The 18,187-nt window shown below is 41.8% G+C and overlaps 1 protein-coding gene across 3 annotated transcripts in view; it reads right to left on the bottom strand.

The window, feature by feature from the left end:
* RTN4 (reticulon 4) overlaps positions 1–18,187 on the bottom strand; it is a 41,938-nt gene that overhangs the window by 14,538 nt on the left and 9,213 nt on the right. Inside the window, exons 1-2 of one of the 3 annotated variants that reach the window (XM_015407627.1) lie at positions 10,151–10,383; positions 1,204–1,411 (exon numbers count right to left, since the gene is read on the bottom strand). In XM_015407627.1, the coding sequence (XP_015263113.1) occupies positions 1,204–1,411; positions 10,151–10,184 (242 nt within the window). In that variant the 5' untranslated portion in view covers positions 10,185–10,383. Of the gene's footprint in view, positions 1–1,203; positions 1,412–2,942; positions 3,027–10,150; positions 10,384–18,187 lie in introns of those variants that run through there. The other 2 variants (XM_015407635.1, XM_015407619.1) reach the window with 2 other exon arrangements.

Below are 18,187 nucleotides of genomic sequence, written 5' to 3' on the forward strand. Positions count from 1 at the left end.
AGGAATGACTGGGAAAGAATGGCCTACCTAAATTCACCTAGAGGCTTAAGCAAGCCATTCCATCTCGGCAACAAAATACAACCCAATCTTGGAGTATACTGGCCTTAGAGTTGTTAGAGGCAGGGCAGAAAATCAGCATTTACTGTTTTTCTTCAGTATTACAATTATAAAGCATACATTCTAGGAACTAAGATCCACCAATCTGAGACCTGAACATAACTTAAGAATTTTGGGTGTCAGAAGCAAAAATTCAACTGACAGTTCTGAAATTGCCTGCTTACGATTTAATGGGGGGGGGGGGGGAACCAAGGAATCCAGCATCACTCATTTTGATAGCAAATTTGGATAAATTAATACATTTAATATATTTTTCAACAGACAAGAGATTTACTTTTCTCCAAATTACATCCCAGCACCTAAAAGAGGAATCTGGAAAGACTTAAATTTGTGGTTACATGGTTAGTCTAAGATGAACTATAAGAGTTATTCAACTAGTTCCTTGGAAAAAATGGGTGCCTGAAAAATCTAAACATACAAGTACAAATGCAGAGCCCTCCAGGTGGGCAGTAGGATGGGCCATGGACAGGTATCAGTCCTGGAGGTGCAAACTGCAAGTTGCTACAACTCATACACAGCCCCACATGGAGGCGCTGATTTTAGCAACAACTTTCCACATAAGTGCTACTCAGTCACACCATCACACACTCTCCCTTTTCACTTACAAAGGGCTGCTGTATATTCTGCTTCCAAGTGATTCCTCTTAGGCTATGAGAAATTTGATTACTCAGAAAACAGTGACAAAGAAACACAAGGACTATGAAAAACTTACTATAGGTTGGATCCCAGCTATTATCTCTGCTGATAAAGGAGGGGGCGGTTTTCACCAATTTCCTCCCCCTGCAGTCAACCCCAGACTCTTCCTCCATGCTTTCTCTGGGGTCTCTTCTTTCCCAGAAGTAGAATTTTAGGGGGCATTTTGGGGGGAAGCAGGAGGGAGCAGGTGGAAAAGGCACACACCACTGATGGAAATCCCTCTATCAGCAGAGATTTGGGGATGAGATCCAAGCGTCATCTTCAAGGTGAATCTTCAAGGTGAATGTTTTGGAAGGTGGCTTACCCAACCACACAGTAAACAGAGAACCAAAAGCCCACCACAACCCTTCATCTCTGCAACAGAAGTTACAGTAAAGAGAAAAGACTTACCTAAATGGATGACCGTCATCAGACTTCTGGATTGCTTGGATAACTCCCTTGTATATCCTAAAGCTGATGGTCACCAACAGAAGGCCCAAGGCAATGTAAGCAATCACACTCACAATACTGAATACCGTTAAAGAAAGCAGCAGGAACAAGCTGGCGCCAAACACCACACCAGTCTTCTTAATGTCTCGCCAGTAAAGGAGGTCAACAACTGGAGAGATTTAAAGGAAGAGAGATCAGGGGGCATGGTCACTAGTACAAGGATACAGCAATGTCACATGACTTGTTCCATCAAGAATACTAAAGTTGTCCTAAGTTTTTAAAACCACGTTTTTGAGGGTTCCCCCTCCCACTTCATATCTTATACACACAGATACACATATGTACGTGCATGTGGACAGACAAAAATAATGGGTTACATGTTTGAGCTATCAAATTCAACAAGAATTTTATTCAAAGAGGTATTGTAGCAGTGATATCAATTACAGTTGGTCTTTACTACTCAGCAGAACACAGAAAGCAACAACAGTACCCCCAAATGCTTGGTGGGGAGGGCAGGGTATAAGTCGAACAAATAAATAAATAAATTAAAAAGCAATGCCACAAAGTAATTGTGCAATTAAAATTCCCCAATATCCAAAAATTGATCCAGTACAAAACTGATCCTTCAGTATAATTTCCTCAAAATGTGCATGCTTGGTTAGAAATGTACAATAACTACATGTGCATGGAAGGCACATGAACAGAAGATCCATGCTATTATGTATGCATATTGAATATGCACATGGTGAGGGGGGAAAAGAACATGAGAAATAGCTCTGAGGGAGCCAACTCCACACAAACACACAGTTCACATGGGAAGGGGGACTAATTAATACCTGCAGTCCTAATCAAATGCATGCAGCTTTCTTTTTTATTTTTTTATTTATTCAGCTTTTATCCCACCTTTCCGCCGAAGCGGAACTTTATTCACACTTTGTATTTTGCTTCCATACAGACACCCACTCACCCTACACAATTCAGATCCTCCAAAAGACAATTTTGTTGTGTCTACTAACTGCTGGGGGGGGGATTTTCCTTTTAGCTTCACTGTAAACAGTTACAAGATAGCTATCTTTCAATTAACATAATGTTGAGCAAGATGGAACATTTATTATTTAACAGAATTTCAACAGCTTTCAAGATGAAGCTTTTTCCCTTCACTTTAAAATGCACATAAAATATCCACAAATAGAGACAGATGAAAAAGGGTATTCTAGGCAGTATCTGACTAGAAATAATGTTGTTTTTTGTTGCTAAAGTGTGAATGAACAATTTTTGCCTGACCAAAAAAAAGATAAAGTAAGATAGCTCTAGCTTTATTTTAAAGTGAATACCACAAACTACATTTGGTAAGCAAGCAAGAACTGTCACTTGGTATTTCTAAAAATAGCAGGGCTAGCATCGTGCCTTACGTTCACAGCTCATCCAGTTACAATTTTTTCCTTCGCTTTTAAAGCAAGTGTCTCGATATGACAGCTGTAAGTCTTCCTATTATATCTTCCAAAAAAGTGTTGCAGTTTCAATTGCAGCTGCTGCTGCACCAAAACAAAATTTTACACCTATCCTGAAATCCTTCTTCCACCTCCCACAGAATTAAGAGAAGAGGATCACAGTAAACTGGATTCTGAAGCACAGAATGAGTGCAAAGGAAAGGGGGAAAAGTGTTCCCAGCACACAACTGAACACCCCTACACACTCACCACTTCTGGCATCCATCTTGCAAGGGTTCCTGCAAGCACGGACTTTACACAGCTGACTAGCAAGGCTTTCCACTTCCTGCTAGGGCACTCACAGGTCATCTGATAGACGCAACTGCCTGCTGTCTCACCAATGCACGAATTAGAAAAGCCCCGACCAATTCAAAATATTTTGAGCTATCATTGTCCAATGACAGCTTCTCCACAAATTCATTCCTTGAAATACAGAACACGTATGCACAGCTCTGTTTTACGTGCCATATCTGGGTTTGAGCAAAACAAAACCCCCAAAAGTGAAGAATATCAATGCCAGTTCAAGATCTGTTTAGAAGAAGTGTATTTGGAGTGGATCTAAATTAGAAGGCATGGTTCCCCATGTCCTCCTTGTTTAACTGAATGACTAGTGTTTTACAGAAGATAATATTTTGCTTAGAAATGCATTAACAGCAGTGTTTTTGGAGTAGTTCCATAATTGCTGGTATGCATTACAATAGGGAATCCCGGGGGGGGGGGGAAAAAAAAACAGGCACCAGTAACTCTGGAAAATGCAGGAATGTTCTATTTGTAGGTTTATCAACTTTTTCCTTTCTTTAAAAACTTGAATATTTAGAGAATCCAACATTCAAGATGTCTGAGGGAAACTATTTATGCTTGATTATCTAGGTTTGGGTTGTTGCTGTTGTTTTTTAAAATGGGAAGACACCACAACAAGCTGTAAAAAGAATGTGAGGAATATATAGCACATTAGTACATGTGGCAGACCGATGAGGGCTTGCAGGGAGCATCTAATTTGTCTGCATAACCTTCTCCCTGCACTATATCCTCCGTCCCTCCTCTACTTTTCTCTCTCCTTCCTAACAACCCCTGTCTTTATCTGCCTCCCAAGTCTTCAGCCTTCCCTTGCTCTCTCCCCATCTTCTCTCCCACCCACCTACCCTTTTCTGCTCTCCCACTACCTGCAGCTCCTCTCTCCTTTCCCTTCTTCCTTCCCATCTTTTTTAATCTCCCCCAACCACCTGCCTTTAACTGACAGAAAACAAGGCTTGGCGGGCTCACCAATATGGTTATGGTTGCTTAGCAACCCCCAAGGCCACCAATATCTCAGGGAGCACCGTTGTCACTTTGGGGGAGGAGTTAACTGCCCCCCCCCTTTAAATTTTCAGATTATTCTGCAAACCTGGGGGTTCTCTAGCATTTGTAAAAAAATCCTTTGGTGTCCCTAGCCTCACTATGTAGATTTTTTCATTTACCTTATAAGGCCCGATTCAGAATCAGATAGGATACCTTTTCATTTCCCATATCTACACAATTAAGACTGCTATTAACAATGTTATGGTTTCTGAAGTGCCACACAAATTGAACCAACCAACCTGGGGCTGCCACAACCACCACTATAGGTATACAGATATAGCAAGATGTAGTGCAACACAGCACTGCAGTCAGACTTGGGGCTAGGATCAAATACTTGCTCTGCCCTGAAGTTCACTGGGTAACCCTGAACTACAGTCACTATCGCTAAACATGAACTTTCTCACGGGGTTGCAGCTGTTCAAAGGTTGAGGTGAAATGACACTGTATAATGACATGATCTCCTCAGAGGAAACATGAAACACAAGAGTAATTAGCCCAAAGTACTCTCCTTTTTCTAGCCACTCTTCCAAGTGGAAACTGAAAAACACTGATTTCTTTCCATACTTTGTTCAGAGGTACAGTTGATTGTGTTCACAAACTAACCACAGTAAACATAAAATCATAATTTTGTGTTATATCTAAACAGAGCCGTAGAGCAAGTTTGTTACGTTACTTTAGTTGTGTGATCCACAGTATAGTAAACCGTCAATTTATTCCACACCCAGAAGCCCTAGGTTTAGTGATCAGGTAACTTTATTTTATACCAATAACACACGCATGCTATATTTAGAACACACTGCAAAAACAAGGGTTTTTAATGGAAAAAGATTTCAAAGGTTAACATAAGAGAATGCTGGATCAGATCAACAGCCTGATCTAGTCCAGCAGGTTTGGGGAGAAGACTGAAGGAGTCCAGACTGAAAAGGCAGAAAGGGTGCTGTGTGCTCTATGCTAGAAATAAGTCTAGTCTGTAACTAAGGATGGTGCAAATTTTGCAGCCAGAATAAGATATGCAAGATTTCCGAACATTTTTTTATTTTTCATAATTTATGCAACACAGTTCACCATGAGGAAAGACAAGGAGATAAACAGAATACTACAGACCCAGTGAACACCGTCTCAGGCCACACACTTCCTTCCAGGCTTCTGAGATTTTATGAGGTAGTGCTATATGTTTTAAAAGACTTTCCTCAAATGCAAATAGCAAAAGCAAACAAAAACAGAGGAGGGGAGAAAATTCCAAGAGACGAGATAACAAAAAGAAATGGAAAAAAAGAAAATACTATGTATAGAGTTATCACTGTCAATTTAAAAAGCTAAAATTATAATCCAAAAGCTTTAATCAAATTACAAATAGTAAAAACCACATCGTTTTTATGTATAGTTTAGTTCCCCCCCCCAACCTTCTTGGTTACCAACGACCTACCACCCTACAAAGACTATCTTCTCAACAATGGGTTAGAAATTCTTTTGTGGTTATTTTGGGTACCGAATGCTAGGTTCTACAGCTAATCCATAAAATACTGGATATATAAACTGAGAATAAGGAACCTTATAAGGACAACAACCTGTGGGGTAGAACAAGGAACTGTGCCACCTTCAACAACAAAAGTGTCCTGTTTGCTCCCATGTAGCTTCCAAGAATTCCTCTAACTTAGTGGTCCCCAACATTTCTGAGCCTGTAGGCACCTTTTGAATTCTGAAACAGGATGGTGGGCTCAACCACAAAATGACTGCCACAAGAGGTGAAGGCAACCACAAAATGGCTGCCACAAGAGATGTAGCAACCCCCCCACCCCCCCACTCAGAGAAAGTCCAAGTGCAGGAAAGGAGGAGTAATTTTAAAAATACACTAGGAAAGAGGAGTAAGAGATTAAAAACCAACACAGCGGTGGCAACATTATTTGAATCTGCACAAGACTCTCATCCACTTTCTGGAAACACTTGGTGGGCACCGGGTAAGATGTTGGCCAGCCCCATGGAACTCATGGGCACCACACTGGGGACCCCTGCTCTGACACCCACCCATTTTAAGGGTATGTCTGTAAAGGCTAAACGTTTTTAAAGTGTAAAACCTAAAAGTTACAGAACACCAAATTATCTGCTGCCTAGCAGATGGTGCACAGATGGTAATATCTGGGGCTTTAAAGGCCACTACACAAAACTGAGCATGAGATTAAGCTGACAGATCTCAGCATCACTTTGACACCTGAAGAGTATCTTCATACAGCTCTGATGCAACGTTATGTATCAGCACATTCTGGGGCTTAACTACAAGTGTGTCTGTGTGCACACATGACTTCTTTGCACTACAAGAAACATACACAATTGCCAATAAACTTGCGGACATCATTATCAGTGACCAGAACTGGTGGCTATTTAAAACTGTACCATTCACTATGTTGTGAGCAGTGCTTCAGTCTAGAGGTGTTATTTCAACTATGGTCTCCAGCAGAATTACAGCTGCATTAGAGAAAATTCAGCAAGTCACTGTATTGCAAGTGGTTCCCACAACAGACCACAATTCACAGTAGTAAAAATTCAGACCTAGTCTACACTGCAAGGTGAAAAGCACTCTCACTGGACCCTCTCCTAGCTATAACTCTCAAATGTGAAATAAGCAAGCTAACATTTGCTAATCAGAGGATACCACAGACTGGTATTGTCAATGTTTGCAATGTAATTTTGCCTTCTTAGCAGCCACTTGGATTTCATGCCATAGCTAACAAGTGTAAATATGAAGAGCTGCAAACATGACCCTTCAGGGACCAGTCTACCTCTCCATCTTCTATGTCAGGGGGAAACAATGGAAGAAGCAGGACATGGGTAAACCCCCACCTCCACCGCTGCATCCTCCCAATTACAGACGCTAAAGATAAGAGGTGATGGAAATATGCATTTTTGATGTTGGCAGACAAAATGATTTGCACGACAAACTAGATGGACTACTGTCCTGACACCTGACCCTGCATAGGGATTCCAAACATGTGCCAGAAAGGCCTTTATGTGAACCTTCTTGCATAGCAACACAGAAACTGTAAAACCTGGTGGTTTAGTGCTGCTCTAGGAAAATGTCAGTCAGCTAAATCAAACATCTACCATACAAATCAATTTTCAATTGTCCACAAGCAAAGAGGCATGATCCTGAATCAACTCCATATCACATTACAGTCCTCAAAAAAGCAACCCCCCCCCCCAAGTGCCTAACTCAGACCCCCCCAATGACATTCACCTTTAGGACCAATCAATTCAAATGTATTTAGGTCACACACACACACACACACACATCCCTTCAAAACAAGGAAATCTGTATTACAGAGCCCTCCTACTCAATTTGCTTTCGCTAACACCCTCCATATCAGTCAGTGATAAACCTACTTTGAAGACATGTCATGAGGGACGGAGGGAGTATGATGGATTCCTTGTTCAGGACACCCAAGAAGAAAAAGAGTGGTAAGATAATAAAATAAGTTGCAATTGGTGCTTATTAATTTGAGATGAAAACAGCTTCAAGCTTTTTTTAAATGCCTCTTATTCAACATTAAGAGCAAAAAACAAGAATATAGCTCCCCCACCCCCACTTTATTGCCACTGGGCACCCCTTCAGGGCTTAGTTTCAGGGAAAGAAATTTCTGGCCGCCAAATTCCTATGTCAGCCTTGCAAAGGGAAAGGGGTTCTGGGAAAGAAAGGTCCTGCTGTCAGTGGAACACATGCCCCCATGAAACATACCAAGGCACAGGAACAGCCCTTCTAACTATTCTGACTGGCAGCGGCTTTCTAGTGACACTTGTTAAAAAAGCTAGAAGTCCTGCTGATCAAACCTGAGGCCTTAATGTATGCAAAGCACGTGCTCTACCACTGAGTTATGCTTGGCTGTGAGCTACCACAATTTGGCAGAGCCACAATATAGCTGCAGATTGCTACTCAGTGCCCGTCATGCTCAGGATTTCCCCATTCTCGCATAAAAAAGAAAGAAATCTCTGCATGCCCCCAACAGGTAATGCCCATGTGCACGTGGAACATTTCCTGACAGAGAAGAATAGGAAGCCACTCTTGCTAAAAGACTATGGACTTTGGTCCTGCAGCTGTCCTGTTTACTTATGCCAGACAGATCTCCTGAAGGGTAAGTCAGACTGCTGGCTCCTCATAAAAACATAAATGGATTTGGAAGTACAGCATATTTTCTCCAAAGGGATGCTTACAAAACACCTATTCAGACGTTATCTCCACACTGGTATCACAGTGAGTAGAGATTTTCTATAAACTCCTTTCTTCTCCTGATACCGCAGCATTGTTGACTGAGGTTCTAGGTCAACAAAGGTTTACCTGCACCAGCTGAGACTGGAAACTGCAGCTACAGAGATTAATTCCACCCCTCAACTTTTTTTTAAGATGGGTAAAAATTCTGAGTAGTTAAGTTTGATTCTGACTGCCATCTTGCACATACTGCTAGTGAGTAAATCCTCTTAATCGTCACAAGGCTCTCTTGTGAGAAAGTGTAGAGAAGGACTGCACCCTTTGTTTTTGCATTAGGGTTTACACAGTGGTACCCTAATCCATTTGTGGACTTTGTCCCTTCTTTCTGTAGTGCATCTGAGGGAGCTATGTTATTCTAGAAGCAAGCTGCTTGTTTATTTCTTTGGCAAGGACTTTGTAACCTTCGTTTCTCTATCCTACTAGTATGACATGGGTCATTACACAAAATGTAAGCCAGGCAGCAATTTCCACAAGTAGAGACAAGTCATATCCAGATGGCAGCTGGTAAGATTTAGCACTAAACCAGAAGCCACACTCTACAAAAGAAAGACAGGAGGGAAGCAAGAAAGATAGGTATATGGGACTTTGGCAAACTCTAATTCAGACTTTGCCACTCACACAGACCCTAATCCTGCTTCTGGCCAACACTACAACAAGCCCCTTTCCTGAATTGTCTTTTAAAAAACAACAACAGAACTTCACACTCAGTCTTGAGCCATTTAGTTTGCAACCCAAAGTAATTCTTATTGACCAAGACGAGGTTTTAATTCTTCACCCAAAAGGGACGCATGTCACCTTCATATTACATTTTCTTCCTTCTATTCTCCCACCTCCTTCTGTTGTACAGATGTATCGCACATTTGTGAACTCGAAGCATTTCAAGAGGCGGAGGGAAAAGAACTGGAGCCAATTCCAAAATGACGTACCTACATAAGCTTCTCGTGCTTTGAAACACATGATTGTGAACTTTGGACTCCCAATCAGCCCGGCAGGGATTCCCCACCATTATATGCCCAACCCCTTTAAGAAGGGCCAGATGATTAAAACTTGGAACAAGACCGTTTTGTTCTGCTGGTACAATCCGAAGCTTAAATATGCAGTAAAGATTTAATTTCTTACCGAACAGAGATTAAGAAGAATAAGGCGATGAAGGGACAAAGGTTGGCAATTTTGCCCAAGCTATTTATTTGTCCTAGCTGTTTCAGATCAAGAGTGCCTGTTACTGTTAGCTATAAACACATTTTGTAAATCAAGGACAGCCCAAGTAACAGGCATAAAGACGACAGCCTAAAAATAGGCTTGGGGACTGAGGAAGGACAGAAGCTTGTGGAAATAAGGGTGATCTGTACTTCTGGACTTTGCCTGTGCTTTGTACAAGGTTCTAAAATGACTGCATTGCATCCAGTAGTAAAAGACCATTTGTTTGACAACAATATTGCATTAACCATTAGCAGTCCTTAAAGGGGAAAAGCCAACCCTCTTTCAGAGGCAACACATCAGCTAAATGGAGGCTGGCCCTGATATTTGTACAGGCAGGGCATGCCAAAGGCAAGCTGCTATGTGCTGTCAGATGGCAGGGTTTAATCCACTTAAGCCATTTGCAGTCTCAGGCACACTACCCCCCTCCTACCACGGACTCCTCTATATTTAAATTTTATATATTCTGCAACACTGATCTTCAAATGTTTTCCACACACACTTTCCCCATGAACAACCTCTACAATTTATTCCACTACAGCATGCACAATGTAAGCCTCTTTTGCAGAGGACAACCCACAGCATCTTCAAAAGCTTAAAAGAACAACAGTAAAACAGCAAATACCCTTATCCTTCCAATTGCTTGGCTGACTGTCCATCTCTCTTCAAAGAAGGATCTGCCCCTCCAGCTGGGATTATCAATTATGCATACCAATAGAAAGGCTGCCGCTGGAGAAATAAGGCGCTGGAGAGATGAAACATCAGGCTTTCTCCAGCAGAGGTCTGCAGTCTCTCGCCTGCTGCACAACTGCAGCAGAACTTAAGTCACCTGACTGTCTTCTGGGTGTGGAGCAGACTGACGCAGTGCAATCTGTAACTAGGCTACCGATACTCCCGGTGCTAATGCCTCAGTTCAATCTGCTTATCGTGGCAACTGTTTGCTTGTTACTGGTAGCAGTGCTGCGGGAAGGGGGGGGGGCAAGGATACAGACAAGACTGACACTGCAATTCAGGAGGCGCACACGCACAGACACAAAGCTTTCCCATACTCTGTGCAGCCAAATGTTATGGAAGCAGAGCAAAGAGCTCCTATGAAATGCTTGCCCGGAACAAATACCTAGTGTACTTGAAAACAGCCTGACACAATTTGGAAGAAGATCAAAGCTGGCAAATAACACTTTTATGCAGTGGATTTCAAGCATTTAATGCACTTCATGTATATATTTTCTCTGTATACCAATTCTATCAGGCATTGTTATTAGCCATGTGTTTGAGACAGAACAGGAGAAGGGGTTGAGATGACTGATGTGGCTTATCTATGGAGATTTGAGGATTTACATGGCTGAGGCAATACTTGAACCCAGCATCTCCCAGTCCACTCTTGAAATATCATTGATTAAAACCATTTAGTTCCCACCTTTCCCCACAGTTCTTGATGCTCAGCCTATGTGTCGATGTTTTCCAACCTATACCAGCCTTCCGCCTTCCGAAGAACTATACCTGCATCAAATGGAACACTCACTTCAGGCAGCTTTGGGACCCCTCACAAACAAAGACAGCCTGCTTGTTAAATTACATCTTTCATTAGTTTTGGCTAATTCATAGGCATTTTACTGGTTTTAGAGGGGGGGAGAGCTGAATCAGCTGTTGCTAGATTGCTATGCAAGCTGAAAGCAGAGTCTAGTTAAACATGGCTGGGAGCCAAACAGCTACTTCAATTCACGCAAGGGGCTTGTGCTTGCTCAGTGGAATCGCTTTTTTCTTGGGGGGGGGGGATTAGCCCAACTGCCATACAAAACTGTTTTTGAAACGCCTCTTGAGAGTCTGCCAAAGTGACCCAGGAAGCAGCTGTTTGAGAAAAATGTCTGAAACCCCTTTAGGCTCCGGGAATAGCTGCACGGTTGTTTAGATGGTGGCCTGTTACGAACCTTCTGGGAGGGCCCTTTGAATAGTTTCCCTATAAAAACCTAAACTGGATGAAGGATCTATAGATGCAAAAGCTAGGAGCACTTTTAATAAAGGTACTTATCAATACAGCATTACGCCCCTTCCGTCTTCAGCAGACTCTGAACATGCAGGGGTGCCTCAGGTCCAGGGTCAGAAGTCAAGCTTTGTAAGAATCATTTTGAAAGCTTCAGCTTTGCAATAAGAAAATGTAATAATCTATTCAGCCACTAACCAAACTGAAAAGCAGAGAGTATGCAAAGAATAAAATAAGCTCATTCGAATGTTACAACTGGTGAGAGAGCAGTTGCAGTTCTCCTAGTTAATCTTTCCCTGTTGGTATGCCCCATGTGTTACATCACAGACTGGCATCTGATGAAGGGAGCTTTGACTCTTGAAAGCTTATATCCTCTCAGGTGCTACTAGGCCTTCCTTGGATCTACTACTGCAGACCAACATGGCTACCCTGTGAAGCTACAGAATGTTGCCTTTACAGAAGTGGAACACTGCTCTTTTTCTAATATTCAAAATTTTAATAAAGGGAATAGGATTGTAGTTAGTCTGAAAAAATGTACACAGTTTCATTCTTTCTCCTTTCATATTACATTGTTTACTAGAGGTTTACTATAGTGATCTCATTCTTTTAAGGTTCTGTAATCTGCCTTGAGTCTTTGGAGAAAGGGGGATGATAAAGTAAATAAAATCTTGTTTAGCTAAATCACATAATTACTGTGTGTGCATAAAGTGCCGTTAAGTCGCAGCCAACTTATGGTGACCCCACCAAGGGGTTTTCAAGGCAAGTGAGAAGCAGAGGTGGTTTTGCCATCCCTTCCTCTGCAGAGTCTTCCTTGGTGGTCTCTTTTCCAAATACTGACCCTGCTTAGCTTCCAAGATCTGATGAGACTGGGCTATATGCCGCCTTCCCTTCCACATAATTATTACCCATACAGAAAAGAGAAACATTTCAAGTTCAGCTTTTGTGCTATTTTTGTTAAGTCAAAGATGTTATCTTCCAAAATCTCAAAATCAGCTATTCTAGACAAGTTACCCACATGAGAAAGAATACTTATCTGAGCTAAGGTTGAAGCCACATGCAATATGTGTAGGGTTGCCAAGTCCTATCTTCACCCCCAGCAGGAGACTTTGGGGGGCGTTCCTGGAGGGGGTGGGGCATTCCTACATGATGATGTCACATTGGGGACGTCCCCCCCGCCCACCCAAACTTCCAGGGCTGCCGGCTCCCTGCAACTCACGAGGGCCCTTTAAGTGCAGAGAGCTGGCTTCCTCCTCCCCGCGCACCCGATCTCCGCAGGGCCCCTTTAAGTGCAGAGAGTTGGCATTTCCCCCAACAGAGATTGGGTGTGCAGGAAACGCCGGCTTCCTGCACTTAAAGGAGCTGCCACTTCCCCCACCCTGCACGCACCCCTCTCTCTCAAGAGAGAAGGGAGAGGGGTGACTGTGGGTGTTGGGGCTTGGGGGCGGGGCTTCCCCTGGCAGCCAGTTGGCCGGTGGCGGGTAGAAGCCCCAAAAAAGTGGGGGACCCCTGCCAAACCAGGGGGGGTTGGCAATCCTAAATATGTGTTATTTTCAAATATTTCTTAAAATAGAGGCCTTTGCACACTATCCAAATATACAATGTTTGAGGTTTTCAGAAAGGCACACAAAAGTGGAATACCTGATAGTACAAAGCAGGGTGGTTTTGATTTATATCAAATTGATTTAAATTGCTAGTCAGTAAGACTTGGTTTAAATCATGGTTTTCTACATAAAGGCTCATTCATTGTGGCCTTAATATCTGCGACCTAGATGAAGGTTTCATTTCAGTATAATAAATTTTTAGGTTAGTTTTAGTTATATCAGAAAATTAATGATTGATTATTTACCACTTGCGATAGATAATTATGAAATCACTGCAAGGTGAACTGTCTCGAATTTCATAGGTTGTTAATCATTCATATTTGGACAACTTTTCTGCTGTACTCTATTGGAAGAAGAAAAATATTAACAATAACCATTTAAATTGTTTTATTTAACTAAAAAACAGGTTGCGTGGTCATATTTGCAGTCCTGCACATGGGTACTGCACCAGCGCACGAACATGACCCGGGTTTCTGTGCAGGCACAGTACCCATGTGTGGAACTGCACAGAGACCATGAAGAAGAAGAAGAACATTATATAGCATATGTATGCCTGTATTTGCTTAAACAATGAGGACACACTCATGAAGATCTCAAGATTTCTGGAGTGTTCTGGTGTATTCACTTTCATTTGTACTGCTTGCTCCTTCCTCCTCACATTCAGCTCTTAACATCCCCTCCTTATCCAAACCTATCCCACCCTTGAAGCTTAGCACTTAAAAGAGATAAGGGGTTGATTCTGTGTGCACAGATTTGCAGAGGACCAATAGGACTTAGTTCTCTTAACTCTGTACGTTTATTTTGTAACATTTTTGCTGTGAAGAAGAGGCATGTGATCTCTGCAGACACAATTCACAGTTTTGAGAACTGTAAAATCAAGCATCTGTGATAATATCTTCTAGATGGAAAAACTGCCCAACAGAAACCTCTGGAAGAGCATGACATTGTGAATGGATTAATGGAATTAATTTACCAAAAAAAATAGAATATGCAGCCTCATGCTACATAATTAAAAACTAATCCTTATTTCATGAATAACCTTTGGACTATAATGTATCTTAAACAGAAAACTATCTTTAGATAGATTTTTCCTCAAAGAGCATTTTATTTTTAAAAATCAATTTAAATAAAAAATCCAATTTAAATTAAAAAATCAGATTTTTAATTTTTTTTAACAAAATCATGGATTTTTATCCACTCTATTACAAAAGTTGTAGTTTGCAAGCCTGAAATAATACAACAAAGTTGGAGCCCAATGGCACCTTTAAGATCAACAAATTTGTATTCAAGATGTGAGCTTTCATGTGCATGGACACTTCATCAGACAATGAAATGGAATTGCATATCATAGTTGTATTATATATAGGGTTGGCTTGTTAAATTAGCATGCAAAACAGTGAAAATATTTTTAAATACTACTTTGCATGCTAATTTAACAAGCCACCCCTATATATATATACAACTAGCAGTTGTATATAACCTAGCAGTTCGAAAGTAAGAAATTGCAAATAAATAGGTACCACTTCGGTGGGAAGGTAACAGTGTTCCGTGCGCCTCGGTGTTTAGTCATGTCGGCCACATGACCATGGAAATCTCTTCGGACAGCGCTGGCTCTTCGGCTTGGAAACGATGAGTCGGATTCTACTGACTTTCGAGCAAAGGAAACCTTTACCTATGATATGTAATTCCATTTCATTGTCTGACAAAGTGTGCATGCACACGAAAGCTCACATCTTGAATAAAAATCTGTTGGTCTTAAAGGTGCCGTTCGACTCCAACTTTGTTGTATTGCTTCAGACCAATACGGCTGCCCACCTTCATCTGAAATAACTATGTAAATAACTTTTCAATTTATGAACACTAGGTGGCACCAAACCCTCTTTTTTGGCATTCCCCTGCTTGAGAGGTCTTTGGCCAGGGGCATGCAGCCTACAACTCAACACAGAAATAAATATAGCTTTTTACAAAAGAAAATGAACTTTTTAAGGTATATTGGAGGGTTAGATGGAGTGCTAGAATAACAGTGTGTGAAAGTAATAGCAGGCAAAGATCTGAGGGAGGGGGGGCTAAAGAGCTTCCAAGCGATGCTTTACAAAAAGAGAAATGATAAAGGTGGACACAGTTGTCAGTGATCCAATAGTGTCATGCAACAGAGTTTGCACTCCCAATACATTTTTGATCTATGAATAAAAGTACTTTAGAATTTTTACCCTGCTCTTCAAAAAGATCACCATTCTAAACTTAAAACAATTAAAAAGAATAATCAACTAGCGCAAACAGCTTTGAGTTCTGTGGAAGAAATGAAGGACATGAACGAAAAAGCCCAAAGAATTTATCAGCTTTTTTAGAAGCAGACTGAGTGGATTTCAGGCAGGAAGGAATTGCACAGCTACAGAGCAACAATTAAGCTCCTCTACTCATTAAGAATTAGCTTGCAGTGCTTATTTACCACAAGAACTAGACAAAACCAGCAAATCTCTATATAGTGATCACTAGCTACCAAGTAGAAAATGAAAGACACGCTTCACACCAGTTGTAGGGAAACACTCCCTTCCTGAACAAGGACTAATGGATTAGGGTGTGGCAGAAGTAGCAGTATGCAGTGAAGCAACGGGAGGGGACACAAGCACGTTCTTTCGTCTGCATTTAAGTAAGCAATAAGCATGGATATCCATGCTTGTACAGTATTACTGAAAGAGTGCAAACAGTAGCAGCAAAAGCCCCCCAGTGTTTAGGCACAGAGTCGCTATACCCCTACAGAAGTAGCTCTCTCCCCATAGCCTTCGGCCACATTTCCCATCACTCATGTATCTCCTCCAGTTAGCACAATGACTCTCACCTGCACCCCATGTACACCAACTCTCCCAATTCTGCAAAATTTTAATAGAGACTTTAAAACTACCATGCAAATTGACAAACTCCAAGCAAAGCAAGCAAAATTTATTTTGATAATGGAGTCGAGGTTTCCATGGAACAGTGTAAACCACCTTTGTAAAGCAGCCCTCCTAAGGCATATATTAATGCTTTTCTTCCTAGAATCTACTTAACACTGCTTTAAAATATTAATTAAGCAGGGTATAAATTATACACCGGGGCTGAAACAAATGTGACTGACTGACATTTCTTGTGTAGAAAAGAAAAACAACTGACTGCTTGTCTTCAGACTGATTCCTACTCGGAAAGCAGCAATCCTTCTTCTTTATCACCTCTTTTCCCCCAAAGGTCAGAAAGCCAATTATGCAATGTAGGAAAGCTAAATAGCAAAGGTGAAGAAAGCATCTGGGCTGTAAGCAGGCCTACAAGTGTTAATCAGAGGTTTATTAATTTACACACTTCTTGGCGCAATCGATAACAATGGCTACTTTAGATAGATTTCTCCTTTTCCAGAGCTTTAGCTGTCAGTCACAATAGCTAATTGAAACCTTCATGTTCAGAGGCAGTACAACTAGGGTCGCCAACTCGGAACCTCCGGTCTACAGAACAGTGATGGCGGACGCCCTCCCCACAACGGGGAAGGGCGAATCACACACCAGAGGCCTTGAGGGGTGCCACCTCAAGTGACACCACCGCGGAGCCTTTGTGATGGGCTTCAGGCCAGGGGGCTTTTGAGGGGTAGCCTCTTCGATGGCGTAATGCCGGAGAATTGAGGCTCCCCTCCGCCCCGACAGTCCAGTCGCTGAGTGGCCTTCAGGCACAAGCTGGACTGACCGGGACAAGCGCTGGAGATCGAGCAGAATGGCATAAAACCAAGCGCGGTCAGAGAAACTGACCGACAATGAATGTGAGTTCTGAATAAAATGGAGTAGGTTGAAAAGCAATCCCCCCCGCGGTTGAAAAAAGAGACTGCAAAGAGGGACGCCTCTTATGCGAATGAGCGGTTAACGGACACAAAGGGGAAGAGGGGAGGAAGTTAACCGAAAGTGTTTTGAGAGACTTATCTGAATTGCGAAGTCGTTTGGCGAGTTTTCCGAGTTGCGTGGAAGCGGCAGAAACTGTAAACAAAACAGGAAAGATGGCGGCCCAGCAGAGAAAGTTTAAAACGAAGCCGGGCAGTCAGAGTCCGAAACCGGAAGAGGGAGCAGATGTCCTCAAACTCCTGGCGGATATGCTCAAGCCGGTGATGGAACAACTCGATGGTATTAACCAGCAGTGATGAATTAAAACTTTGCAGCACAGCAGCTTCAGCTGAACAAGACAGAGAAAAAAGTGGAGCAGGCAAACGAGAAAATTAAAGAGATAGACACCACAAGCAAGAAGTTGAAGAAAAGGATGGGAGATGTAGAAACGAAGCAGAATTGCCAAGATAATCGAGTTTTGCAGCTACAGATGGAAAAAGCTAACATGATTCTCAGGTTTCAGGGAGTTCCTGAAAAGGAGCGGTAAGACCTGAAGAGGGTGCTTAGTGAGATCATCGCTCCAGTAGTAGGCTTAACAGCGGATAAACTTGTAAACAAAATGGAGTCAGCCTATAGGGCATACGCCAATTATATTTTTAAAAATAGCCTACCTGGAGAAATAGTGGTCAGGTTTTCAAGAAGACAAACCAGAGATGCTATTTTAAAAGCAACATCAGCAACTCCACTGAAAATGGGAAATGTAACCATCAAAACCTTAAAGGACATTCCATTTGAAATTAGACAAAAGAGGAAAAATTACAAAGACTTAATTTCTTTCCTTCAAACTAATGGGATATTGTACAGATGGGCGGTTCCTGAGGGTGTCATCTTTAAGATCAACGATAGAAGAGAGAAGATAGACTCCACTTTTAAAGCTAAAGAATTCTTGAGATGTCAGCTGGGGACAGATGAAGAGTCCAAAGAGGAAGAAATAAAGTCCAGTGACTCCACTACCTCTGGAACGGAAGAGGACTCTGCGGCAGAAAAGGGTGCAGGACCTGCCAGAGTGGTATACGATTTCAGAGACAGAAAGCTGAAGTAAAGGCAGAAGGACTTGGAAAATGGCCTTTTGAAGCGAAGAACAAGAAGATGATCAGAGCTTTCTCCAATAACAACTAATTAAAAAAACATATAAATAGTGAATTGTTATAAGCAAGAACTCTACAAGTATATTGTGATAATAA

The sequence above is a fragment of the Gekko japonicus genome, unplaced genomic scaffold (assembly GCF_001447785.1).
Source record: "Gekko japonicus isolate JY-2015 unplaced genomic scaffold, Gekko_japonicus_V1.1 scaffold3400, whole genome shotgun sequence".
Taxonomy (NCBI): domain Eukaryota; kingdom Metazoa; phylum Chordata; class Lepidosauria; order Squamata; family Gekkonidae; genus Gekko; species Gekko japonicus.